Source organism: Miniopterus natalensis, chromosome 12, assembly GCF_054644295.1.
Source record: "Miniopterus natalensis isolate mMinNat1 chromosome 12, mMinNat1.hap1, whole genome shotgun sequence".
Taxonomy (NCBI): Eukaryota; Metazoa; Chordata; class Mammalia; order Chiroptera; family Miniopteridae; genus Miniopterus; species Miniopterus natalensis.
The window spans coordinates 38,991,339-39,018,419 of record NC_142092.1 but is presented as its reverse complement, the minus strand read 5'-3'; the positions used below and the strand labels follow the sequence as shown (position 1 = coordinate 39,018,419).

The following is a 27,081-nucleotide window of genomic DNA, read 5'->3' as shown; positions in this document are numbered from 1 at the left end:
AATATTTTCATAATCAGGGTGCTATTTGATCTTGGAATTCCAAGTGGTATGCATTAAATAGAAATGAATGATGGCCTGAAATTGAGGACCTATCTGACTGCCTGAAGGTAGCAATGCAAAAGAGAACCCCTTTCCCTAAAGCACCTCTCAAGTGCACAAATGGAGCATGTAACACAAGGACATTATAGGAAATCCAACCCATCAGTCACCCTAAAACTTGGTTCATTTAATTTACAATTACTTTTGATCTGAAAATTTACCCTCACAAGTACTTTGAAGAGGGCTGCTTTTTGTGCCATTTCTGAAGTACTCCCCAAGTCCACCAAGGAGATCCTTGCTGGGCAGTCCATCTCTTTATTTTTCACTTACTATGTGATTTTATTTCCTTAGAACCCCTGCAACAATTCACATCAAATACAGCCATATTTGCACCATCACTTTTTGCTTACCTACTGTTTTTTCCACTTCTAAATTCTATAGATTTTGCAATTGATACTGCAACTTTGTGTTAAGCAATAGCTGTGTAAATACAGAATGAGAAAAAAAATCCATTCTACTTGCTAACATAAATGGAATCTACCCAAGACAGGAAACCCAAGATAGGTTTAATGTGCAACAAAACAAAAAACCTCCTCCCCAAATCTTTAATATGTACTTTAATATACGAATGGAAAGAAACAATAAGTATAAACTCAATTTGGTGCCAGGAATCACTATATTTGGGAATGATTCTACCACTTAATTGGGCTAGAAAACTCTACATCTCCAACTGAATACCCAGTAGCTTAATAAAAATTCCCTTATTAATTAGAGAGAGACCTTCCATAAGACTGTACATCACAGAAACAACAGAACTGTCTGCATACACACACACACACACACACATGTGAAAGTCCCTTTTCAAAGTTGTGGCTAATCCTGAACCAAAAGGTTGGCTGGGGGAAGAATACCCAAAGATCATGTGTTTCTATTAGAGCTTCCTGACCCCGAGGCCAGTAACAGCATTCGAGTGTCTCTCTTCTGGCATAAAAGAACATCTCTAAAGTGATTGGAGGTGACTAGGGTTAAACGTGAACATTTAAATAGTATAAGGAACAGCCAATGCTATGAACCAGACAATCTAGGTTTTCTGGGCCAGTGCAGAGGGCTTTCAACACGGGGAATCAGAGTAAATTGCATAGACTCTGAACTCCTTGAGGGCAGAGAGATTTATATTCAGAGCCCCTGACCCTCGCTCACAAATGTCAGGTCAATCAGCAGCATGCCCCAGGGCAGTTCCCTGTGCAGGGAGGGGAGGAGCATTTCATCACTGACATTCTTGAGAGTTGCTGGCTCATGGTAATAATAATGAGCAGTCACTGTTAGTTTTATAACTGGCTCCAATTCTCAACAGAGAATGCACCCCCTGTGTCCCCACCCTAGGCTGCACCCTGTCGCCCCACCATGACCCTTGGTACACAACTGCCACGTTTTGACAGTGTTTATTTCTTTGGGATCTCTGGGCACAGAAAAGCCCTGTAGTGACCCCTGCTGATGGATCCCTGGGAGCTGCACTTTGGTTAGGGTAGCGCAGCCCAGTCACCTCCAAGGCAGGGGCAATGAGCTCGGCCTCAAGAGACGAGGGGAGGGGAGGGGAGGGGAGGGGAGGAGAGGGGAGGAGAGGAGAGGAGAGGAGAGGGGAGGGGAGGGGAGGGGAGGAGAGGAGAGGAGAGGGGAGGGGAGGGGAGGGGAGGAGAGGGGAGGGGAGGAGAGGAGAGGGGAGGAGAGGGGAGGGGAGGAGAGGGGAGGGGAGGGGAGGGGAGGGAAAGGGAGGGGAGGAGAGGAGAGGGGAGGGGAGGGGAGGGGAGGGGAGGAGAGGAGAGGGGAGGAGAGGGGAGGGGAGGGGAGGGGAGGAGAGGAGAGGGGAGGAGAGGGGAGGGGAGGGGAGGGGAGGGAAAGGGAGGGGAGGAGAGGAGAGGGGAGGGGAGGGGAGGGGAGGGGAGGAGAGGAGAGGGGAGGAGAGGGGAGGGGAGGGGAGGGGAGGGAAAGGGAGGGGAGGGGAGGGAAAGGGAGGGGAGGGGAGGAGAGGAGAGGGGAGGGGAGGAGAGGAGAGGGGAGGGGAGGGGAAGGGAGGGGAGGGGAGGAGAGGAGAGGGGAGGGGAGGGGAGGGAAAGGGAGGGGAGGGGAGGAGAGGAGAGGGGAGGGGAGGGGAGGGAAAGGGAGGGGAGGGGAGGAGAGGGGAGGGGAAGGGAGGGGAAGGGAGGGGAGGAGAGGGGAGGGGAAGGGAGGGGAGGAGAGGGGAGGGGAAGGGAGGGGAGGGGAGGGGAAGGGAGGGGAGGGGAAGGGAGGGGAGGGGAGGGGAAGGGAGGGGAAGGGAGGGGAGGAGAGGGGAGGGGAGGGGAGGGGAGGAGAGGGGAGGGGAAGGGAGGGGAGGGGAGGGGAAGGGAGGGGAAGGGAGGGGAGGAGAGGAGAGGGGAGGGGAAGGGAGGGGAAGGGAGGGGAGGAGAGGGGAGGGGAAGGGAGGGGAGGAGAGGGGAGGGGAGGGGAGGGGAGGAGAGGGGAGGGGAAGGGAGGGGAAGGGAGGGGAGGAGAGGAGAGGGGAGGGGAGGGGAGGGGAGGGGAAGGGAGGGGAAGGGAGGGGAAGGGAGGGGAGGAGAGGAGAGGGGAGGGGAAGGGAGGGGAAGGGAGGGGAGGAGAGGGGAGGGGAAGGGAGGGGAAGGGAGGGGAGGAGAGGGGAGGAGAAGAGAGGGGAGGAGAAGAGAGGGGAGGGGAGGGGAGGGGAGGGGAGGGGAGGGGAGGGGAGGAGAAGAGAGGGGAGGGGAGGCGCAGGTCCTGGGAACTAAGTATATGAAGAACAAATGAAAGTGTCTGGAAACCAGAATCTAGCTTATCTGAATGTTTTCCATCAACCCTGCCTTGCTGACAAACCTTTGGTTTCTGGATAAAACTTGGCAACCACTGTATTCACGCTGCATGCTGGAGGTGAGCTGGACCCAGAGACTCTTAAACAAAAAGTTCATGCTGTTCATTGGGACCTTGCCACCATGCTGGTTTTAACCTCTCTGATTACGGGGCCACGATGGCAACACAGATGAACCACAGCTCAGAATCAGGGAAAAGAGCTGGCCGAACTGTGTGATCAGACATGGGCCTCTCAGAATGAGTGACTGACTGGTGGACGAAGTCTGGTAAACGCACGCTTGTGTTCACCCCCGTGTTCTGCTGCGGGCCTCTCCCCCCTCCGCAGCCACTGTACCTGAGTGCTACACACCCTCACAATTAATCACAGATGTCCGGGTTAATTTATTCTGCCATCAGGAAAGGGCTGGACTTGGATGTCGGTCCTAAAATCGCCCTGGGGCCTGATTCTTCTGCAGATGGATTGGACAGAACACTGAGAAGCATGAGTTTTTCAGACAATCGAACATGTGTCCACAGCTGGGTGGGAAGCTGGGTTACTTATCAAACAGATCATTTGTTACTGAGCCAAGCGCTCCACAGGGCTCCGTCACAGGCAATATAGGCTGCTGCAAAGAACGGTTCACGCTCCCAGCCCATGCTGCTGACTTCCTCGTTTTTAAGGTTAGAAATAAGCTTCTGTGAAGAGGGAAACAGGACACATGCAGCAACAAGAGTCTGAGGCCAACTGAAAAGACCTTTGTTAATATCGTAATCCCCATGTTTTTGCTTTTTTTTTTTTTTAACATATCAAGAAAGTTTTCTTTTTCCTTAGCTCTGGGTTCATGTGGGGCAGAATACCATCATTCATTTTCTTTAGTGGCAACCAGTTTAGCTGGCACAGGCCAGCCCAAGGTCTTGCCTGCAATGAAATTTAAATGTGGAGTAGACTCAGATAAAAGATAACTAAGGAAACGTGTCCCCTCTTATGACCAGGCAATTTAACCCATTGCAGGTGGACAAGGCTGGCTTGTCTATGGACGGAGGGAGTAAGGGGAGCTGGTTAGAGATGTGGGTTCTATATTCTGAAATATCAATCACTAGCTGTTATGTTTTATACTGTACTTATACATAAATATTTATTCTTTATTTTTTGTTATTGTTAATCCTCACCAGAGGATATTTTTTCCCATTGATTTTTAGAGTGTAAGGGATGGAGGGAGGGAGACACACAGAGGGAGAGACAAAGAGGGAGAGACAAAGAGAGAAACATCAACGTGAGATAGACACATCTATTGGTTGCCTCCTGCATGCCTCGACTGGGGACGAACCTGCAACCCAGGTATGTGCCCTTGACTGGGAATTGAACCCGCGACCCTTTGTTTTGCGGGCTAACGCTCTAACCACTGAGCAACACTGGCCAGAGCTATTCTTTATTTTTTATCCTTGAATTATTACCTCTGAAATCATAATCTTGAGAACTGGAATACATGCAAACAACTCAAAACACAGGATCACATGAAAAAGAATGATCTTGATATATGAGTGTGAAACACTCCTTGGCCAAAATATAATTTCTTTTACACAGCAAACTGACTTATAGAAAGGAAGTTCTCACCTGGAGTCTTGAAGTTCCTCAGCTGAGAGGGAGTGTCGTAGACTTCAAGGATCCAGTCTCCGGCCGCTCGTTCTCCCCAGCAATGAATGGTCATGAACTCCCAGTTTTTAAATCCTTCCATGGAGTGGTCAAAAAGCCTGAGGGAGAACCATAAGACACTGTTTTATCTGTCACTTAAAACCCAGGGAGAGTCAAGACCGCGATCGATGATCTTTTCAAATCCATCAGCACGTTCAGCTCAACACTGAAGCCTGTCCTCATCCTGGACATCACTCATTAGTACATCCTAACGTGTATCACTCAGCGTTCCTCACAGGGACCCGGGCATGGGCTGGCCATGCAAGAGCAAATCTAGAAGGCATCACCACTGGGCAATCAGGGAAACTGGGTGAGGACTTTACCCACAACACGGGCTGTTCCACGTGTTGAAGATGTGGTGCAACTGGAACTCCTCATACTGCTGATGGGAATGCAGAAAGGGACTGCTGTTCTAGAACACAGTATGTTGGTTCTTCCAACACAACTCGACAATCCCCCTCCTAGATATCTACCCAAGAGACGTGAAGACATATATGCCCATGCAAAGGACACCACGAGAATGCTCACAGCAGCTCTATTCAAAGCGGGCAAAAACTTTTAAATCAAATGCCCTTCAACAGGTGGATGGATAAATTATGGCATATTTATGCAAGGAAATACTACCCAGTAATAAAAACTAATGAACTAGTAATTCCATGAATGAATTTCAAAAGCGCTAAGGTGAGCCAAAGAAGTCAGACACAAAAGACTACATTCTAGAAAAGGTGACAAACAGAAACAGCTCAGTGGCTGTCAGGGACTGGGAGGGATGTGAAAAGGCCATCGTGGAAGCTTTAGGGGTGATGGAACTGTTTCATATCTTGAAAGTAATGGTGTATGTTATATAGATATGTTAAAACTCACTAAATTGGTCACATTAAAAAGTGAATTGTATTATACATAAGTTACACCTCAGTGAAAAGATGTCCACTAATCTTATCCAGTTCAGGGAGCCATGCCTTAGACCCCAGTCTAGACTCTGCTCTTCCCTCCACTGATATTCTAAGTTTTTAATTCTCTACATGAAATCTCCTCCCTCTTGAAATAGCAAGAATTGTTTCCTGTGATGTCATCCTGAGGGATGCAAAATATGAGGAAAATAAGGAAATAGAATCCTCCTCAAAATTAAAGAGATATCAATCGATAACGGGTAAAACTAGCACATTAAGAAATCAGCGTGTCCTTTATATAGGCATACAATGTACATCTGGCTGCCCAAGGACATAGCCAAAACATTCCTGTCGAGATGGGACCTAGACGGTGGAAACTAAAACAGGGGGCAAGCAGCAGATTTTTTTTTAAAGAACTTTGCTTTTTAAAATTATGTGCATCTTTTATTTTTATTGAAAAAATAATAAGAAAAATAATTTGAGAGACAGAGAGGTGAACAGAGATGGAAAATCTGTCTACCATTGTTTTAGGAGCAATGATGTCCAGTTACTGGGACATATCTGTCCTTCAGTGGAGACACATGCAAAGGTAGGGCAAGTAGATGTGGATGGCGATTTCATATTCGCCAAGCAAACTGATGGTTATAATTTGACACTCTATGTAGATCTTATTGGGATAAAATGTGCCCTTTTAAAAACAAAAAAATAACTAATTTAATCTCCTTATAACTAAATACATTAGAATTCTGATTTTTAAAATTTAAAAAAAGGAAAAATATCTTCATTGATTTCAGAGAGAGGAAGGGCGAGGGAGAGAGAGGGATAGAAACATCAATGATGAGAGAGTCATTGACTGGCTGCGAGCCCGAACCCAGGCATGTGTCCTGACTGGGAATCGAACCCCGATCGCCTCGATCCTAGGTTGACGCTCAACTGCTGAGCCACGCCCGGCTGGGCTGACTTTTCTTTTTAAAGTATACTATCACTGTGTCTGAGGTTCCCTCTAAAATGCCAGCTGGATTCTAAAGCTGGAAGGTTGGGTGACACAGCTGTGGGCTACATTAGGCAAACGGCTAACACTTAGCGGCATTTCCAGGAGAACAACAACAAACAGGAATATCGCCTGCTACATGTTCCTGAGCCCTTGGAAGAAGAAAAATAAAAATTATTTAGCAGCATTCTCAGAGTGTCCCACATCAGAAAGTTTGGGAAGGGCTGGGTTAAAGTTGAACAGATCTCCTTACTGGGGAACATCTCAGATCTTTGGGATATTCAAGTATTTCTGGTAATCTCCATAGTGGGGTTGATGATAGGCAGTGACTTTCAAACTGTACATAGACACGAAGCCCTTTCCCTTTTTAGGAATATCTGTATGTTATCTGTAAAGTCTAGCTTGGAACAGAGGGGCATGGTATTTCAGTGAGGACCTCATTGGATCTGGCAGCTTTTCCCCATGATAACAGGGATAGAATTAGTGGCTCCTTATGTGAATATTTTCACACCCATACTTGGTTTTCAATAGAGTAAGGATGGTTCATTTTACGGAGATCCTACAGTTCATGTGCTACCATAACAGAGCTCATTTCACAAAGTTATGGCTTAAAACTGGACTTGGCTGGGAAGAAACTGCTGGGTCTATTAGAAATGATTTGCATACAGAGTTCTTCATGTTAAAACCATAAAGTGTGTGTGCACTGAGAGACACACAGGTGGGGGAAGAGGAGCTTTTTTACATTGTCTTTCCTGCCAGAGACATGTTACTAAAGGGAATATTGTTGACACAGAAATGGACAGAGGCGGAAAACCAGTCTAGAACCACCTCCTAGCCCACAGTTCTAATTTAGGCTCTAATTCCTGGCAGCCACTGTGCCATCTGAGGGCACTGAAGCAATAGCTTGTCACGTAATACCTTTCTAAGAGTGCCAGACTTAAAAGCAATTCCCAAAGTGTTTAGACAGAGCATCTGGCTCCTTGCCTCACATCCAGAGACGACAAAGGAGACTTGAGGCTTCCATCCCATGAGGGGCAGTCTTGTTTCCACAACCTTGGCCAGCTTTTAATTCCTTACGGGTCAATTGTCTAACTGCTGGATTAGCAGACCCTGTATTTCTTCCCTTCCACCATTTCCTGTTCACCTTTGAAAGTCATTCCATTGCTACCAATCACTTTTAAATTACGTTGGAAACAAAAATTAAATATAAACTGGGTGCCAGGAAGAAATGTTCACAAACCAGCGTTCAGACAAGTGTTTCAAAGCTCGGATATAAACAGGCTTTGTCCGTGTGGCTCACCAGCTACCCCTTGGTCTCTTCACTTTATGAGCTGGCACGATCATCATTTCATAAAAGCTGAGGAGGGGAATTAAAATGCAGCTAAACTCAATCATTACATTTTGCTGAAAGAGCTGATGGGGAGAGAAGGAGACACCCATGGCTGTTGTTTCAACTAGCTGGGCATTCAGTTTTCTAACTTCACCCTGTCTTACTTGAATGCCCATTCAACACTTAAACTCTTCCTTATTTTCATCACTGTACCATTTAAAAACACTGCATCACCTGCACATGCTAAAAGTAATGTTGCTAGTAGGCTAGATTTGTGTTGCAAAGAACATACTTGCTCAGGACAATGCGGGGTCAAGCAGTGGACATCTGCTAAGGACGTTCTAATTGTGTGGTCTTCGTACAGCAACTAAAAAAGTGCAGTTTGAATGCCTGTGCTGTACCAACAGTGGAGAAGCCAGACATATATGGATAAGATGTCAATAAAGCAGGGCCACTGTACTGCAAGCTGGAGTACACTCACTCCATGCCCGTCTCCACGTCTCCTGCTGCAGGGAAACCCTGTCCTGTCAGAGCTGACTTCACAACCACATGCTCAACGAAATGATGTGTGCACGTGGTGGCAGAAATTACGCATCTGGTTATTAAATGGTGCCCCACAGCCCTACCCCTGTGAGCGGTTTTCAAATAAATTACTTTGGATGAAGCCTGGTAGTACATCCTTTTGAGAAATTAACTCAGGAAATAACTCATATAATTACTGTAAGCTTTCCCCCCCTTTCTCACTTAAAGAGTCCAGCCAATCTATCAAGGCTACAACATTCTTCTACGATGTTATGGCAACTATTTAACAAGACATTGTATAAATACTGACAGCTATGTGTTACAGAATTACTTCTAAAATTGTAAATGGATCTTAATTTCAGAACCATCCACTACTGAGCAAATAGTATTTATGTTCACTATAGAATTAGACATTAGACCAATATTTTTGGAAGTTTTCTCTATTTTTAATTTTTTAAAGTGCTTCATCACAATTTAAGGTAGAGTTTATTAAATGCGTAAGCACTCATTTGGCTCAATTATATTTTAGTTTTTGCTTTTCTTTAGATTTTGGCTTTTGTACGTTTTAAATAATTTGCTTCTGAAATAGGGTATTGAAAACATATTAGGTTTTTCTCTCCTAATCTAAATCACTTTTCTTAAAATATGTCTTTATTGATAGAAAGGTTGAGCAAAAGGTAGTGGTTCTAGAGGTTTTGATTACCTAAAAAGATGCATACCTTTCAACATGCATGCTATTGCTAACTTACTCAACCCCCAAATGCACTCCTTCTTGTGGGTATATGAGGTAAGTACTTCATCTTCTTGAAGAGTTATTCTATTTTATAGTCAACAGCTTTTATCTAAGTATCTGCTTTATATTTTAAACTGCTCTGTAAATTACTTGCACAGCAGCCAGCACACACTGCCCTCACATCTTCTGATGACACGAAAATAACAAGAATGTGTATGAAAAAGCTGGATGATCTTTTAAATTGATGCTATTTGAAGTGTGGTGTGTGGACAAGCAGCTTCAGCATCACCCGGGAGCTTATTAGAAATGCAAATTCATGGACCTCACCCCAGACCTACAGATTAGAGCCTCTGGGAGAGGGGCCCAGCCATCTGTGTTTGACTGAGTCACTCACCAGGTGCTTGGAGAAGCTCAGCATAAACAGAGGTTAGCACTTATTAAGCACTTACGGTGCCAGGGGCTGAGGACTTGCTCTATGTTATCTTAATACTTGTAACAACCCTGTGAGGCAGATACTGTTAAGTCTGTCTTCTAGATAGATGAGAGAATCACTTTTCCAAAGTCAAACATAAACATCGGTAACATCAGTGAAATCAAGACCACCCCAGCTCTGTCTAACTCCAAGGCCATATCTTCTTTTGAGTGAAGGTAAGAGGGTTCTCATGGGGAGGCCTCCTTGGGATGAAAAACTTCCACTGCAAAAGTGTGTCTCGGACTGCAAGTCGCAAATGCATGTACATAGCATGACGCTTTACAAATGCCAATAGTCTATTGTTGAACGTGGGTAGGGCAGGGACAGTGATTCGAATATAAACACTACCTTTAACCATAGTTCATTATAGACGCTATAGGTTTCGCAGCTTAGAAAGTGTACTCCTCTGTACTTAAGATCGTAATTAGAAGCAGAGATGTTCGGCTGCAATCAAACTTAGAAAAGGAGGCAAAGTTTCAGCTTTCAGTCAGGGGCCAACATTTGGACGGAAGAGCCAATCCAGTGAAACTAAATCTAAAACTCAATGCGTTGGGGGAGGGGGAGGTTTAGGGGGAAGAAGATGATGAGAGCTTTTCGCAATTCTACAACAAATGCAGTTGAAGAATCCCAGGAGAAAAGCTTTTGTTTGAAAATTTTTACCCGGGCAGGTTTTGAAGATGTCATAGGACAAAAGCTTCTATCTAAAGCTCTCTTGTCTAAAAACATTTTAAAGGGACCCGAGCCCACCTAGCTTCCCCTCGATGCTGGGTCTCCACATTCTCCCCAGAGGCAAGCAGGCTGTGCCGATCATGCAGCTTGGGTTTTTGTCAGGCCAGGAGGAGGGCCGAAAGGGTGGGAGGGCAGGGAAAACATAGGGGGGAGAAGGCACGAACCATTTGTGCATTAGGGGATGCTGTTTACTCGGGGCTCCCACCCACCCACTAAATTACCAGCCCGGCTTGCCAGAGGTGCTGCCCGCTGGGCGAATGGGGGGCCAGCTCTCGTTGGACTGGCTGTGAGTGCTGCCGAGCGCCTTCCAGGGCAGAGCCCTGCAGATGCCCGAGGAAACGGTCCTTCCCCAGCCGCTCTCCTCCACGGGAGTCCCTGCAAGTGCGCGCAGCCTGCGCTGGGCGGCCCACGCGGGCAGTGTTCAGCGACTTCGTGGGCAATCAATTCCCAGGGAGCTGCTGCGCTGAGGGGAAACACAGCACTGTACTAAAATTCCTCCCAGAAGTGTCTAGGAAAAGAGGACTGGATTTCCTTCACTTCCTTTGGGAATTCCCCCTTCTCAGTCATATTTTCAGGACCCAAGACTCTGACACCTATTCTGTCAATCTTGAGAAGGAGAGCAGTGGAAGGTAGTAAGGGAGAGGCAGGTCCCCCCTCCCTGGCTTGCCCCCCTTGTCCATGTGTCTAGTTTTGCTTCCTAAAGGGCGCTGTGGGCTGGCTTCCAGCATCCTTCCTCCTCGCAGCAGCCAGCACACAGTCCACTGTGAGGAGCTGCACCTCACGCAGGAACTGGAGAGACCAGAGGGGGACAACTCTGACATCACAGCTCTACCTCTTCATCTCAGTGACCCCCCCACTAGGGTACCTTTATGTTTTAGATCTTTCAGAATGCCTGCCTCTTAACTGCACAGTGTCTCTTGATTTTCAGAAATCTTGACTTCACGAAAGGAAAGAAAAGTGTCCAACAAGGGAACTATTTATTGCTCTCGTTAATAATCTCTGATGCACGGATTCCTGCTAAATCCTGACCTATTCACTTTTTCCTTCAGGTGAAGTGATCTGCCTTGCAGACCAACATGAAGGAGACTGGAGCAAAGGAGACCTTCCCCTAGCCCCATCGTTTCTATGCTTCTCGGCCTCAGCTCCCAATCCCATCCTGGGAATGTGTTTTGAAGGTGACAGGACACAAGGATTCCTTGCCACTCAGTCTGAGACTGAGAGATTTTGAGTAGAGATTTCCTCTCATAAAATGAAAGCTTCAGAAGATGCCAGGAGGAGGAAATGCCAAAAGAAACCGTCTTTCCCGAGCTGCCTCAGCAGGAGGGATGCTACTAGTGTCAAGCACAGCAGGGCAGGGGAGCCAGGCCCTGGCACGTGGCCATATGTGGCTTTGGAACCTGGAAGCAGCTGTTTTACATTTAAGGAGTCAGCTGCTCAGAGCAATGTTTTGGGGGAGCTGTAGACAAATGAATTCATAACATCCTTTACATCTCTTGGTGCTCCCAGCCCCCTTCCTCCACTCCAATCTGTCTGCCTCTCGTTGGTGGCTACTTATTTTCCTGAGATGGAAGATACACAAAAGAGCAGCAGTTTAGGAAATGCTCCGGACCCAGAAGATGCACTCTGGGAGGAAACCTCATTCCCAGGAGCCCCTGATGGGGAAACTGAGGTAAACCTCATGACCGCCAGTCACTGAGTGTCTGAAATGCCTGTTTCTTTTTCTCTGACACGAGTCAGGCAGAGATCTTGGGTTCAGCACTTTGCAAAGAGCAAAGCAGATGTCCGCCGTCCAAGAATGCGTGTGCAGCTGACGCCAGTGACCTCGGCATCCACCAATCGCCTGTGACGAGCGGATCCATAGCTCCTCTGCTCACAAGTTTCCTCACTGAAGTCATTTTGGGGAAAGCCAACAAAAAAATACCAAAATATGCAGAAAGAGCTCAGAAAGGCTGAGGTGGCTGAGTTTTCCAAGCAGCAACTGTGAAGGCTGTTTTTCCACAAGGGAGGGAGCTTGAGGCCTAAGAGCCACACGTGTGTGAAGCAAACCTTTGCACTTCACAGTGTTTCACCTGGATACTCTCTTTCAAGTTCGGCACAGATGAATAGTAAGAAAGAAGAGAAACAACAGAGGAAAAAGGTCTTCTCCGGCTGCGGTAACAACAGCTAGTGTGACCCCCATTAATCACGTAACTGTGCATCTGGAGGCCTTGCTTGCGGAATAGAAGCATCAGGCAGGTACTCGCAATGACCTGGCAGGCGACAGCGGAGAGCCCTGTCTGCAGAGGGAGGAGGGCATGCCCAGCACCCTTCTGTTCTCTGCACCTGCACACACTTCTGGCTACGCTGCGCTTCATAAAGCACTAACCCCAGGCTTCCCCATGCCAAATGGAAGGTGCTAGGTTTTAAAGAACATGGCAAGTCTTCCAAGCATGGAAGTAAAATGCACTAAGAGGTTTTGGAATCTGTACTCCTGGCCACCTAGAAGTGCTGTTTACTGCTCTCTCCTTTCCTCACTGTCCGATAGCAGATGAATTTGGAGATTCTGAAAAGCAACTGGCAACTGCTCAGTCTCACTTTCGGTTCTGCAGGCTTCTACTAGCTCCTGGCCTCTCAACTCCTCTGGCCTGTTGTCAGTGTCCTAACAAAGATCACCGCTACCAAGGTCACCGGGCATGTGGACAGGTGTCTGTGTCTACATAAAAGGTTGGCTCTTATTTGGACTCTATGTGCCATTGATGATGCAGTTTTTGTTCCATTAAATGTTCCACTTGGAGAAAAATATTAAAGAATCTTTTAGGCTTCTTTCGGTTGTGGTTTGTATTTTAGAACAAATACTGGGAATGAGGTGTATAGGACAACCTGCCATTTTCCCATCTGGTCCATTTGTTGACAAGCACCCCCTGCCCATGCCCCCACTCAAAAAGCCAAGGGAGCAAAAGAAAACTTGTGCTAGAACATTCTGGCCTTTTATCAGGATCCTGGCAATACAATTACCTGCTGAGAAATGTTTGGAGGAAGTGGGGGGAAGGGAAGAGGCCAAGAGAAACTGAGTGCCCTCTTGGGCAATAAAGACTAAAGGGCCAACCTTTAAAATCAGGGTCAGCAAACTACACAGCGTCCTCAAGCCAAATCCGGCCCTCTGCCTATTCTGTAAATAAAGTTTTACTGGAACATAACCATGCCCATTCATTTACATTGTCGACAGTGGCTTTTGCACTGTAATGGCAAAGTTGAGTAGTTGTAACAGAAACATGGCCTGCAAAGCTGAAAACATTTACTAATTGACTGTTTGCAGAAAAAAAATTTGCCAAGCCCCGTTTTAAAACAAACAGAATTTCCTTGAACTTCAGAAAGTGGTTGGGCAAGAGAATTCAGTTAATACACGCCAAATACTAGCAGACATTTAAGGACAGGGGGAAGAATCTCAGAGGCCTAAGGAGTTAGTGCTCTACATTTCTTTTTAGGATAAAGAACAACAGGTGGATTTCCGTTTTTCTGCAGCATCCTCTTAATATTCCCCAACTATTCTATGTTATACTGTTCTTTGCAGCCTCACACTCTCTGCTTATTATGGGCAGTGAGAGCTGTGACCATCCATCATGACATCTGTGTCTCCCTTACTTCTTAGGGTAGTAAGGAGCAGCGGGACCCTCCCTCCCTAAAGAATAGCTGAGTGTCAGTATGATCCCCACTCGCAGGCGGGCAAGGGCCATCACTGTACCTGTTGGCCAAAAGCTGGGATCTGGTTCCTGAGGGCGAGGTCAGGTAGATGGCCAGGTCACCCCTCCTGGGATGAGTGATGGTTATGCGCACAACGACATGCTCTAGGTAGTTGACATGGTGGTTGGGGTTATCGGAGCAGCCCGACGCTTTGTAGATGGAGCGCACTGCGCTGTTGGGGCGAATTGTCCTGCAACAGAGAGAGGCAGTTTGAGTGTAGTAGATACATGGCAGAGCTTGGCTGAGAGAGCCTGCAGGCCTAGAATGACATCAAGCAGCTAGCTGCTGGATACTAAAGGACACAGTACTATCATCAAATGATTGGGTCATTTAAAGGATTAACACTGGAGAGGCAGTGGAAAAGATGCGCGTGAGAGGAAAGGGGGAAGGAAGGGTCTTCTATCTTCACATAGGGAGTGCATGTTCAACTTGAGAACCTCACCTTGTTAAAACACAGATTGCTGGGCCCTGTTCCCAGAGTGTCTGATTTAGTAAGGCTGGGGTGGATCCTAAGAATTAGCATTTCTAACAAGTTCCCAGGTGACAGTGATGTTGCTGATCTATGGAATACACTTTGAGAGCCACTGATATAGGGTACCGTGGTACAGTGAAATTTGACCTTGGGATTTGACCCTGGTCTACCATTTCCTTGCTCTGTAACCCATGGGCACACACTTCCTCTTGCGCACAGGTTCCTATCTTCTTCACTAACTTCCTCCTGTGCCATTTTCCCCCTTGAACACTGGGCTCCAGCCACACTGGCATCAGTTCAAGTTCTGGGATAGTTTTCCACTTGAGAGCTTTTGCATACACTACTCTGCCTCAGGTGCTTTTTTTTTTCTTTTTTTATGCTGCTCATATGGCTGACTCTTCATGGTCAAAGCTTAAATTTCACTCTCTGAGACTGGCACTGAACCGCAGGAAAAATATACCCCCACCTCTTATTTCCTACCCTTTGTATTTCCAACATTCACTTATTGTAACTTGTAATTTAGTTTTTTTTTGGTTTGACTCCCACTAGACTGTGAACTCCAAAGGGCAGGAAGCATCTCTCATTCCCCTTTCTATCCTTAATATCTAGCTCCGTACTTGATATTCAGTAAGCGCAAGAAAAATAGTTGCCAAACTGGTAAATAAGGTTGTGAATGAATAAACAATTATTCCCACTGATCTAATTTCCTCATTTGTCAAATGGGAGTAATATCCAAATGTTTACAAACTTTTAATAAGAAAATACACATGAAATTTCTACCACTTGGCTTGGCCCTTAAGAAGTGTTCCATAAATACCGGTTAACTTTTCACTCCTTTATCTTTTTCTCTTGTGCTCTGCTACAAAAGAATAGGAAAAACCCCCACAAAAACCTTTAGTTCATTTATTTCTGCTCCCTAACAAATTTTCTCAAGAATTATAATGGCTCTAGTTTCATCACAACCAAAGTTCATAAATATTTTTCCTGAGCCAACTCTCTAGAAAGAAGGCCAAAAGCAAAATACTAATATAATCACGAAGGTGAATCCTATGTTTGGGATTCAGCACCTAGGAGAGACTTCACACTATTCCTAGGGCAACCCTGTCAGCACAGCTTCCAAGTCTGTGCAGCTGAAACACAGGAATGGGCCCTGGAACCTCTAAATAAATTGTAGTCTCGTTTACTGTGCATTTTGCACCACTCTGGAGAACTACATGTCATGTAGTTAAGTTTCCAGAACACATGGTTTAGTTTCTTGGAGTACACTGACTTACGGAGAATACTCATACCATCAAATAGATATACTGACAGAGCAGAAATCTTATGAACGCCCATCAAGGCCCCTCTCTTTAAGGATCCTTGAGTTCTATTAGTGTGGACATAACAGCTTAGCATCCTAGACATTCTACTAGAATTTCATAATTAAATTAGGAAAAAACTACACAAGGTTTTAGCTTCCATGGGTAACATAGGGCTATCCTGAGCACCTGCACTGGCCTGCCCTCTTTCAAGGCATCAACATGGTATCTATTTGCAGCAAACTTTACTTGATTTGTCGGTCTGTGCTCTCCACACACACGTGCTGCTGGGGAACAGTGGTCCACTTCTCCGCCTCCATCACCATGGCTTCTGCATCCATCAGTCCAAATCCATAGAGATGGCTCACTGCAAAAAGCAAGAGGCTGGTCAGCTTTGCTGTGGTTACAAGCAGCCTGTGCTATATATGTTGAGCTATAATTTCATTTAGCAGAGACCACAGACACATCTCTAAGGGATCCTAGCTTTCTTTATAGCAATGATTTAAGAACAAATAAAAGAAGTAAACCATCACAACAATAAGATGAGTGTATATCACATTGGTGATCATTACCAGTAGTAACACGACTATCATTCATGAATTTTTACTAGTGGCAGTTGCTGGTGCATATTTTTACATTTAATCCTCCCAACAATCTTAAGATGTTAATGCTGGTATCATCATTCATGAATGAGAAAACTGAGGATCAGAGAGAGAATTGGCTGGGACTGCCCTGCAACTCAGTGAATGGGCTGGATTCTAACCCACATGGTTTGCTCAAAGGCCTCACTGTTAACCACTGGTATTCAAGTGATGACATCACTTGTAAGATAAAATAACAGGTTTAAAGAGAAGTGACGATGTATACAGCTTCTTCTAGAGCAATAAGAACTTACGTGCAAGAAATACCAATTTTCTGACATGCCTAGTATTTACATTGAATATCCCAGAAGACATAATTATCTTTCCATTAACATGAAAAATGTATTAAATTTTATGCATGAAATATTTGGAGGCCTCTAGGCTTTTATGCCAGTTTATCCTCACATGTAATCTTAGTTCTCAATGAGAATACTTATTGATCTAAAGCTGAATTTGACGTAACTGTCTCAGAAACTTCAATTGCATACAGGAATATTTTAATGATGATACAGCAAGATCAACAGGTGCAGTTCTTTCTGAAAACACTTTAAAATCCCAGTTGAAAATGTAAAATATTCACCTTGTATTAAACTGTCACATATCTTTATATTTAACAAAGTCATACTTCTACCAGATTTGTTGCCTAAAGCATTTTCCTTAGAACATTACTTTAGTCAAAAATTTTATAGCTGCCCAGGCTTATGGGGTTATTTAAAAACTAGAGTTTGAAATTCAAGATATTCTAAGATACAGTCCCATTCAACTTTCAAAACAAATTCCTCACCAAGCCTTGTGCTTTAGGAAAGCCATTTCTTTTCTGAAGATATGACACTCCCAGTCATATCGCGCTCTTTCTGTCTCATGGCCTTTGCTCCTGCTGGGCCTTGGCCTGGAATTCCTTCGCTACTCCTAGGTGAAGCGGGAAACTCTACTCTTACAAGTCCCTGAAGGCCCAGCTAGTCTACTCTTTCTTGAAATAATTCTCTGGCCCGTAAAAATCAATAGATAGTTACTGAAATTCAATCATCTGTGACGGGTGAATTTTTCTCCTTTATAGTCCTATACCTCTAATTAATTTGTCACTCCATTTGTCCTTCTGTCCATCCATCCACTCAGCTGTCCATCCAACCATACATCCATCTACTCACTCATCCATCCATCTATCCACCCATTCACCACCCACCAATCCATCATTTCTTTAGTGCCTTCTACATGCCAGGCACTGTATTATGCACTGCACTTTTTATATGTGCCATCAATTAAATTAATAATCAACTATGTCGGCAAATGTATTTTTACCCTAACTGTATTATAAACTGCTTGATGGCAGGAACTGGGTCTTATATTTCTTTATGTTTCATGGGAGTTAGCAGAACATTATACATAGTGGAGGAAAAAGATATTATAGCATATAAAAAAAGAAAATTGTTCTAGGATTAAGAAATATTGCTCTATTTTTGCCATTTGTTAATTACATAATTCTTGGCCAACAAGATAAGATATCTAACCCACCATTTCCTCGTTTTGGGATCTTATTATCTATTCCTTTACCATTACTAAGTTAAGTATATGTCCCACATGAGCAAATCTGTGTGAAGAACTATACAAATGGGAGAGCTCATTATTATAATATCAGGTTCAGCCAGTCAGAACATACTGAATAAAACTGAATAAAATTACTTTGCAAAGGCAAAGATATATGTAGGATTTTTATACATGTACTTTTGTAACTTTTATTATAAATTACTTTTTTTCTTGATTAAAAAGTGATTCATGTTTGCTGTAACAACTTGTAAAGACATCCAGAAAAGAAGAAAGTAAAGCTCAGCAATAACCCTATCACAAATTGGTAACTGCCATTAACAATTCTGTTAGTTTTGTTTTAGTTACATAACATTATGTGAAGCAATTTTGTCCCCTTAGTTAAATAAGAGACAGAGTGGCCCACATGGTACAGGAGAAATGTCCAGCCTGGGCTTAAGGAAACCCAACTGTGGAGATCTTCTGTTCAAGTTCACGTAAATCTAAATCCTATGTTCTCACTTATGACTTAACTGTGGCCTATGCATTTCATCATGAGCAGCCTACGGTATTTTCTTTCCCTGGGGGAACGGAAATTGTTGCCAAAGATGCTATGCCAGGCTCTCTAACTCCACACAGTACCCAAACACCCCCATGCGGGTGCTAAGCGGTTTCCAGCCGGCGCAACTTGTCATTTTCTCTCAGGCCAGGGGAAGGGGATGACGGGCTTGACGGGTGTGCGAGCCCGAGGGGAGGGCAGGCGGAGGCTCGGGGAGGGAGGGCTCTGAGCCGGCTGCGGAGCTGGGGCTGCCGGCTCCCCGCCCCAGGGACTGTCCACCGAACAGCCACGAGGACACAGATTAACACAGAGAGTCACCAAATACAACAAACACTTCATGCCTGTTAACCACTTAAGCAGAAAAGCACCTTGAGTCTTTATGAAGGCCATAATTTGTTTCCTTTTCCAATTCAACTCCCATCCTCCAGAGACGTCCTTCCATGGGACACTCCAAGCAGATGTTCAGGAAAGGGGCTCACTAGCTCAACTCAACTACAGGCTGGCAGGTCAACAGGAAACAATGCATTTTACTAGAATATTCATAAATTAGATAATTATATTACATCACCGAAGGCCACTGAGTCAGTAATGGGGGTTTTTAGTATTTTAGAATACTGGAAATTATATACCTGTCCACAATCATAGCATACAACCTAAGAAAAAATGAAATAAACCTTTCCTGTTTTTTGGGGTGGTGGTGGTACTGGCAATATATCAACTCCATGTATTCTGTTTGACACTTATTTGGTTTTTGGTAAATACTAAATGACAAAACAACTACACAATGAATGTATTGGGCAGGTAACTTCTTCAAAAACATGGTGTCAGCAGGGGAAATAGAAATTAAGTAGTTTGGAGGCACTAATAATTTTTGAAATATAATTACAATTGACAAAATTTTAAAATATAATATAAAGTTTTCACACTCTAAAATAACCTATAAATTCAGAACGGTGACCATTTGAGTGGTCTGTCTTGCCCATCTCACCGTTACCAGGATGGGCACGAGGAGTGTGATTGCCCTCCAGTGGCCACAGAGCACCTGGCTTACAGGAGAGCTTCTGTAAATACTGGTGAATTGAACGCAACTGATAGGAGAAATTATATTTAATTCACCAAGGGGCATAAAGTGTTTACAAGAGAACCGTAAGGGGAAATGGAGGTCTATGCTTTTTACTACTGACTCCTATAGAGTTATCAAACACTGAAAAAATTTATTCAACTATAGAGCCAATATTCACATTTAAAAAATTTATGATTATGGCAAATACACCATGCAAACAACTGACTGTGATATGGCCGTCCCACAACTAAAGTAGTTTTACTTATGCACATTTCTCATGCCAAGCTCAGAGCAAAACCTGAACCTGAAAATCTCTTTATGCTGATCAAAGTGGAACCCTCTCCACCCAAGCACTGAGTAAAATACAAAATTCTATGACATTAGAGTGTTGTAGTGTTGGTGTGAGCAGGCATCTCACTAGTTCAACAGAATTTTTCATTCCTATGTGTGCTGGCAGTAAACACACAAGTTGTAATTTTAACATCAGTTAAGATTCAAAAATCAATATTCATAAAGATGTTGAGGGAGCAGGCATGTATACATCAATCTTGAAACAACATTATTGAAGCATATTTCAGAAAGCAAATTTATTTCTTTGTAGAATGATGTTGGACAAGCTTAATAAAGAGAATCGGAAAAACATGCATAACATTGTATTTATTCTATTAGGCTGCACGACTGTTTATGCAGATAAGCTAAAAAAAAAAAAAAAGTGGAAGTGTCTTATGCCGGAAGTATAGCTAGTTTTTATTCAAAGGTACCTCAAGGCATCTGTTTAGACCAGTCAGATGGACAAGAAAAGGCAGGAAAATTGAGAATATTCTCCAGCAGGTATATTTTCATTTTCTGATGAGATCACAAGTGCTGAGAAAAGCTAATCATTAAGTGAGCAAGCAAATTATTGCATAGTTTGAAAGCAGATACAGTTAATTTAAATACCAGTTCTAGCTAGGAGCTCTAAAAACTCAATTCTAACAGAAATCTAGAAAGCTCAGCAGAAAAAAAAATTAGAAGTTTCTGAGCACAGGAATCTATCACGAAGAAAATTGGGTGTATTTTCATCTCTTTTAGTGGACTATCCTTCCTGGAGCCAGCTACTTTAAATCATTTTTTTCTTTTTAAATATTATACTGAATGGACATTTCATGATGACTCTAAAATGACTATTAGTAAAACATTCTATATAGCAAAGGAATTGGTTAAAAAGGGATTTTTTAAAAAGTTTTTGAGCTTCCCGAAGCAAGCCTTTCTGCCACCAGCTGTGAGATGTATGACCAACGTTATGCAGCATCCAGTGTGAAACAGGGCAAGTGACACAAAAACTCTGTATGAGGAGCCTATGGGAAATATCTAACTGTGCCTGTAACTGACAAAAAATGCAACTAAATGAAAGCTATTCATTACTGCCAATTTCTTCCACTGAGGAAATCATTTCTTACGACTAGCATGCCTAAATACCTGGGTTTGTCTATAGTTGTCCTGGTTTTAGTAATGAAAGTCCTGTGTCCCAGGAAACCCCTCATTCGTGGGCAAGCCAGGAGCGTGGCCACCCTACGTGGAACTGAGAGAGTAACGCGATGCTGTTGGGCGTGGCACAGCACTCACACCTTTTAATACCGATGATCTAGTAACTAGAGTATGCAGACATCCTGAACTTAGATTCATGTTTGCTAAGATGCACATAATCACCAAGATATGGACCATGGGCGATCAACTGGGTTTAATTATTTGGTTATTAGAAAGTGTCAATTTCAATATTCTTCACCAACATATGCAACTAACTTATCCCATTAAATATCATGCCACTCCTGGGGATGTGGCGCTCCTACTATGTATTCAACGCAGTAAAAATCCAAAAGGACAATGATTTGTATTCTCAGGCAGGGGGGTGAGACAAGAATAATTTTATGATTTCACTAAGAAATAATTAAAGGCACTAACTGTGTAATCACTCTCAGTATAAAAAAAGACTTCAAAAGAATAAGAAATCATAAAAAAGACAATGGGCATGAAGAAACCTAATAAAGCATCTTGTACACAAAGTACTCAATAAACCTTAGACAGCATTCAGAGTCAGGTAGGATGACCTCAGGGGGAAGTGATTATTCAATTTGTGCTTTGGTGCTGGGGGGCTTCAGAACATTGCAGGGGCCGGGACAGAGCCTTCTGGTTAAATAATCAGGTCCGCCTGCGGTTCACGGGGCAGCAAGGAAAGCAGCAGCCCTGCAGTAGGCGGCACGTGGGTGAGCGGTCAGCACAGGACGGGCATTAGTGGTCAATGAGGCAGGGCATGAGGGGGTGAGAGCAGACCTGGGGGGACTAAAAGCCAACCGCGATCGATTATTCTTGTGTTCTCTGCCATCAAGCAGGCTGCGTTTGTTCTTATCTACCTGCATGCAAAGCCCCAGACTAAAAGGCAGTTACACAAACTCCTGTCTTGGGGGGCTGCTTGGCCTGCGGGTGGGCAGCAACTCCAAGCCGAGATCAAAGGGCTCCTGCACCTGTGCAGTCCTCGCGGCCTCCGGGTCTTTGATCCTCGATGCGCTGAGCCACCTGCTCTGAAATAACAGCTCCCACCAGGGACACTGTGCCTCCCGCACCTATTCATCAAACCGGCCAAATGTGCAGAATAGGAGGAGGGGGTGGATCACGAGAGGGCCTGCGACACTTTCCTTACCGCCCCCCCAATGCATAATGTAAACACAAGTACTGCCCCTTAAAAGTAAAATTAAACAGCGAAATATCTCCACATCAAATGGAAGATTCGTAAAGATGAAAAGTGGCAAGTAATGCTCTTTAGTCTCCCACGTCAGCATTTCTTCACCTCAACACCTCAGTCGGATGAAAGCCAGGATGCTTCTGGAATGACCTATTACCTCCCTTTCCTCACTCCCTGTCTCCGGCATCCGTCTCTTCATTAGGGACCCTTTTAGATTTCAGAGCGAAAAGGCACATAATAAGCTCCTTAGAGCATCAGAGCTACAGTTGCCAGGCTCTCTTCTGCAGCACAGTGCGAAACGCAGCCTCACTTAGGGCAGGACAACGGAGCAGCCAGCACCTGCTTTATTCTGCAGGTTTGTTTTTATTTCCCCCTTGCTCTTCCTAAAGTCTCAGCTCTAGTAGCAACTCCAGCCAGATCCAAATGTGCCAGCCGTCACCAGTGCTCCTGAGGACTCGCATGTGGAAGGTTTCCAGACACTGACACTTGGCTGTCTGCGGGGTCTGGACTTCAAAGCTCCTCTCAGGATGGCTTTGGTTTGGTCAGCAGCTGTAGGTGGTCAGATGGGCTCATCATTTCAGAGACAAATCAAGGAGATTTCAGGGAAACACTGCTGAGTCCTTCGTTTCCATGTACAATGTACTTCCTTATACACGGATGTATATATACACTATTATATTATCTATACATGCATAAAAATGTATATTTACTTTTTTTTTTCCTTTTACAGAGTTAAAATAAGGATATATTCCTGTCTTCTCTCAAGGACCTCTTTCCATTGTAAGAAAAAGTCAAATTATTTTCTTCCGTTCTCTGGACATTCCTCTTTTATTTGCTACCAATATGGTTACAATAAGCAAGAAATTCACTTAAGGTAATTGACTAGTATTTCATGAATAGAGGTAGGAAAACTATTTTTCCAACTTGGAGAGACGTAGCCATGGATCCCCGGGCATATGCGGATCACAGTTGTGCTTATTCTTAGGAAACGGAGCATGTTTGGACAGAACAAAATACAAAATGTATTATAAGGGCCTTTGGGTGAAAGTTAATTGAAGATTGGACTGGCCACGTGTCAATTCCCTGCCCTAGATCTTGGTGTACAACCTAAGCAGTTACCACACTGCGATCTTGATGAGGGGGCAGCCAAAATTCTTATTTGTGAATTATTCATGTTTTAGATAACTCTTCACTTATTTTTCTCTTACTTTTTCTTTAAATTCTCAAAAAGAAAGAGACAATCTAGTTGATCTTTATTTCAAGGGAGTGCCTTTTCCCACTCAGTGGCTAACGGTGGTTGCAAAGATGCGGTTATTTTTCATCCATGCACACGTCTGTGGCTCACCTGATATGGAAGCAAAACCCACGGCTGACGTGATGATCACGAAGCACAAAGAAGTGTGACAGCAAAGAAGAAATTATTCTTTGCAACTGGAAATGTCACCATTTCACTGGGAAGAAAGCTAACACTTATGCTTAGTAGTTTCAAGTACTATATAAGGCTTATCATAATATTCTTTTTTACTTACCTAAAGCTCAGATAGCTTTTAGGCTTAAGGAGATTTCTGTAAAATCTCAGAAAAATAGGCCATTAATGAGGACTGTATATGCTCTTAGAAGAAATAAGATTTGAGATGGTTCTTAATTTTTTAAAAAAATATATTTTTATAGATTTCAGAGAGAGGAAGGCAGAGGGAGAGAGAGAGAGAGAAACATCAGTGATGAGAGAGTTTTCATTAATCTGCTGCTCCTGCACGCCCCTGGCTGGGGATCAAGCCCCCAACCCATGCCCTGACTGGGAATCGAACTGCGATCTCCTGTATCCTAGGTTGATGCTAAACCGCCGAGCCACGCCCAGCCGGGCAGTTCTTAAATTCTTAAGTAAGATTTGGATTCATGGAGGAATAATTGGAGGTCAGTAATGAGAACAGGACATTGCGACTGGTGGCTTCCTCAAGGAAGCTGTGTGGCCCTGGAATCCCATGGATGGATTTAACTGGAGGCGATGAGTAGCCAATGATCAAGGAAAGGACATAATTCAATTGATATTCTAGGAAGTTTTAGGGAGATGTTTTCTAAAAGATGACTCAGATGGTTTTGGAAGTTCTGAGTTTTAAATGACATAGGGAGAGCCTTGTGCAGAGATTCAGGGCTGGTAATAGATGAAATCGGTGAAGATAAAGAGCTGAAAATCATTCAATAAGGACGTGATAGTTGTAATTGAAAGGAAGCGGCAAAAATAAAAGGACGTTTAAGGGAGGGAGAGCTCACCTGCTGGAGAGAGCAAACAGGAGGTGCGCCTGCTCTTGGTCCCGCTCCCTCAGCAACATATTTCAGGGAATGGTTAAGGTAAAAGGAAGGGAGAGAAAAGAATCTGTAAAATGTCAAAGAAAAACAGGGCTATGTGTTTGCATCACAAAAGGCAAGGAAAGACAGATCTGGACTGGGTAGATCAAAAGCATGAAATCCCAGGGAAAAACAAGCAGCCGCCTTCTGGTTGAAGTCTCAGAGTAATTTCACTTCAAAGGTGCACGTGGAAAAAAATTGCAGAGAATTACAGAGGGACTGAATAGTAAGGAAATGGAAGCAGCTAATTTAGACTACTAGGAAATTTTTAGTTGTGTAAAGAAAAACAGAATTAAGGCAGTAGGATAACAGAAAAGTTTGGGTCCCCCATGCCCACCTCCAGGAGGAGGGATACAAAGTTTGAAAACAGAGGCTTAAGGTCCAGTTGACAGAAAGGAGAGTGAACATGGCCCGGGGCAAATGACCAAGTGACTGACAAGGAATGGATTTTTTTTTTTGAGAGCACCTTTCACAAATGGGATTCATTACCTGAGCTAGAAAAACAAACAAACAAACAAAAACAAATAAAGAAAAAACTTCAAAACCCCCCACTAATTTGAAAAACTATTTTTTCATTTCTTCTGTTGGTCTTTCATTAACACCATTCATTCAAATGCACAGGAAGAAAGTTAATTCATTACCTACAGTGGATGACCTGGGTCAGTTGTTCCCACCTTTGAACGTGCACCAGAATCACCCAGAGGATTTGTGAAAGCACCCACTGCTCAGGCCCTCTGATTAGCAGTTTTGAGGTAAGGTCCAGAATTTGCATTTCTAACAAGTTCCCGGGGGACGCTGATATTGCTGTTTCAGGGACCGCACTTTGAGAACCATTTTTTGAGTGTGTTAGGGCTAGCTAGCATTTCTCCCAGAAGGTCAGGTGAGAAGGCCTGGTTGTTTAGGCTGCCAGCTCAACAGAGGGGCAGAGTCTCTGTAGGCATGATTCACAAATACCCTTCCCTCACGCCCACATCTTTTCATATGCCACACACATTTTTGCTTTTCTTATAAAGATATTTAAAGAAGATACAGTTCTCCTAATTAATCTATGGATACATTATCCCACACTCTTCAAGCATAAATTGGTCTAGATATTTCCTTTTTTGGATGTACTTTACTCAAGGAGTTCAGTTCTATGCACTGTTAGTACAGAATACGGGCCTGCCTGAGCGGAGATACACAATTGTGTTTAGTTAAAACACTGACTTTAGTAAATGCACTGAGGTTTCTAGTTAATCTATTTAAATCTTTCTACTTTATCTAATCTTTCACAGTTGAAGTGCCTTTAATGTATCAAGCATGCTTCCCAAAATAAGATGCCTAGAAGAAATTTTGGGGGGGGAGGTAAAAATAATATCTTACATGTGTATTTCCTTGCATATTAGCGAATGAAATCTTTACAATCATCCTATTGGCAAGATAGCATTATTTGCATTTTACAGCTGAAAAAACTTAAGTCCGAGAACATTAAAAGAACTCACCTAAAGTCACAGGGACTCGATCCTAAGTATTCAGAATCTCTTTGTTTTATATATGTATCCATTGGTTACTGTTGTCTATAAGACACACAGTATTTAGTTCAACTGATTTCTCAAAGAAAGCACCAGCCTTATAGTAACAAGGTGGCAAAGGGGACAAATCATTTCAGGTATTATCTATGTATCACAGGTGAACAATGGACTATTTTTATCATCTTTGCCTTTTGCAAATCAGCTGCTCAAATCTGCTCTCTTCTTCAAAACTCATTAAAATATCATGCACAGAAAAGAAAAAAAAAAAAGTGGGATTTGGAAAGAAAGTTAACATCTGGCCCGTAACCCCTTTCCCGATTCTTGCTGAGAAATGACCTTCTTCCGTCATTTCTTGCAGGGGTTTTTACCGAGTGTGGAGATCTTATTAATATGGAAAAGAGACTTTATTTTCTATTTGTGCCTAGACCCTTTTTTTTCTTCCCCCTAACCATGCACAGATGGAAGAATGGCACCGGGTGGCAAAGAGCAACTTCCCATTTGTTAACATCCAGCAGCAATTACAGTAGCCTTCTTTTCGGCTCTTTCAAAGATGACTCTGGAAACCTATGGGTGTACCTTGTCTTCTGGTATAACACCATAAAACGAAACCTGCTGAAGCCATTATTGGGATGTGTGATAGAAGTTTAATTGCTTAAAAATGCCTGAGGCTAGCAAGATGGGACCATGTGTAAAGAGTATGACTTGAGATTCTAAGAAAAATAAAAGTCTGGATCTATTTATTTCACAGAAGATGGATCCAGATGGATTCTGCAAAGCAATCGCCCGGCATGTAACTGTACCTTGCTAGACGCAGTGGCCTTAGGAAGTCATGCGTAGAACTAGGGCAGGATTAGTTTTCAGGATTTCTTTCTCAGTCTTTGGGTCTGGTTTATATTATAGACACTGGCATTGATACAAAGATCTCTCTGGAGAGAAAAGAAGGGTGGGCTAAGCCATCTTTAGTAAAACTGCACTTTAAAAAGCTGTAATC

At 43.7% G+C, this 27,081-nt stretch overlaps 1 protein-coding gene across 2 annotated transcripts in view; it reads right to left on the bottom strand.

Moving 5' to 3' along the window:
- Window positions 1-27,081, bottom strand: part of PCSK5 (proprotein convertase subtilisin/kexin type 5) — a 381,372-nt gene that overhangs the window by 140,644 nt on the left and 213,647 nt on the right. For both annotated transcript variants that reach the window (XM_087822706.1, XM_016222840.2), the window contains exons 11-13: window positions 15,980-16,097; window positions 13,962-14,150; window positions 4,496-4,632 (exon numbers count right to left, since the gene is read on the bottom strand). In XM_087822706.1, coding sequence (XP_087678832.1) covers window positions 4,496-4,632; window positions 13,962-14,150; window positions 15,980-16,097 — 444 coding nt within the window. The remainder of the gene's footprint in view (window positions 1-4,495; window positions 4,633-13,961; window positions 14,151-15,979; window positions 16,098-27,081) is intronic.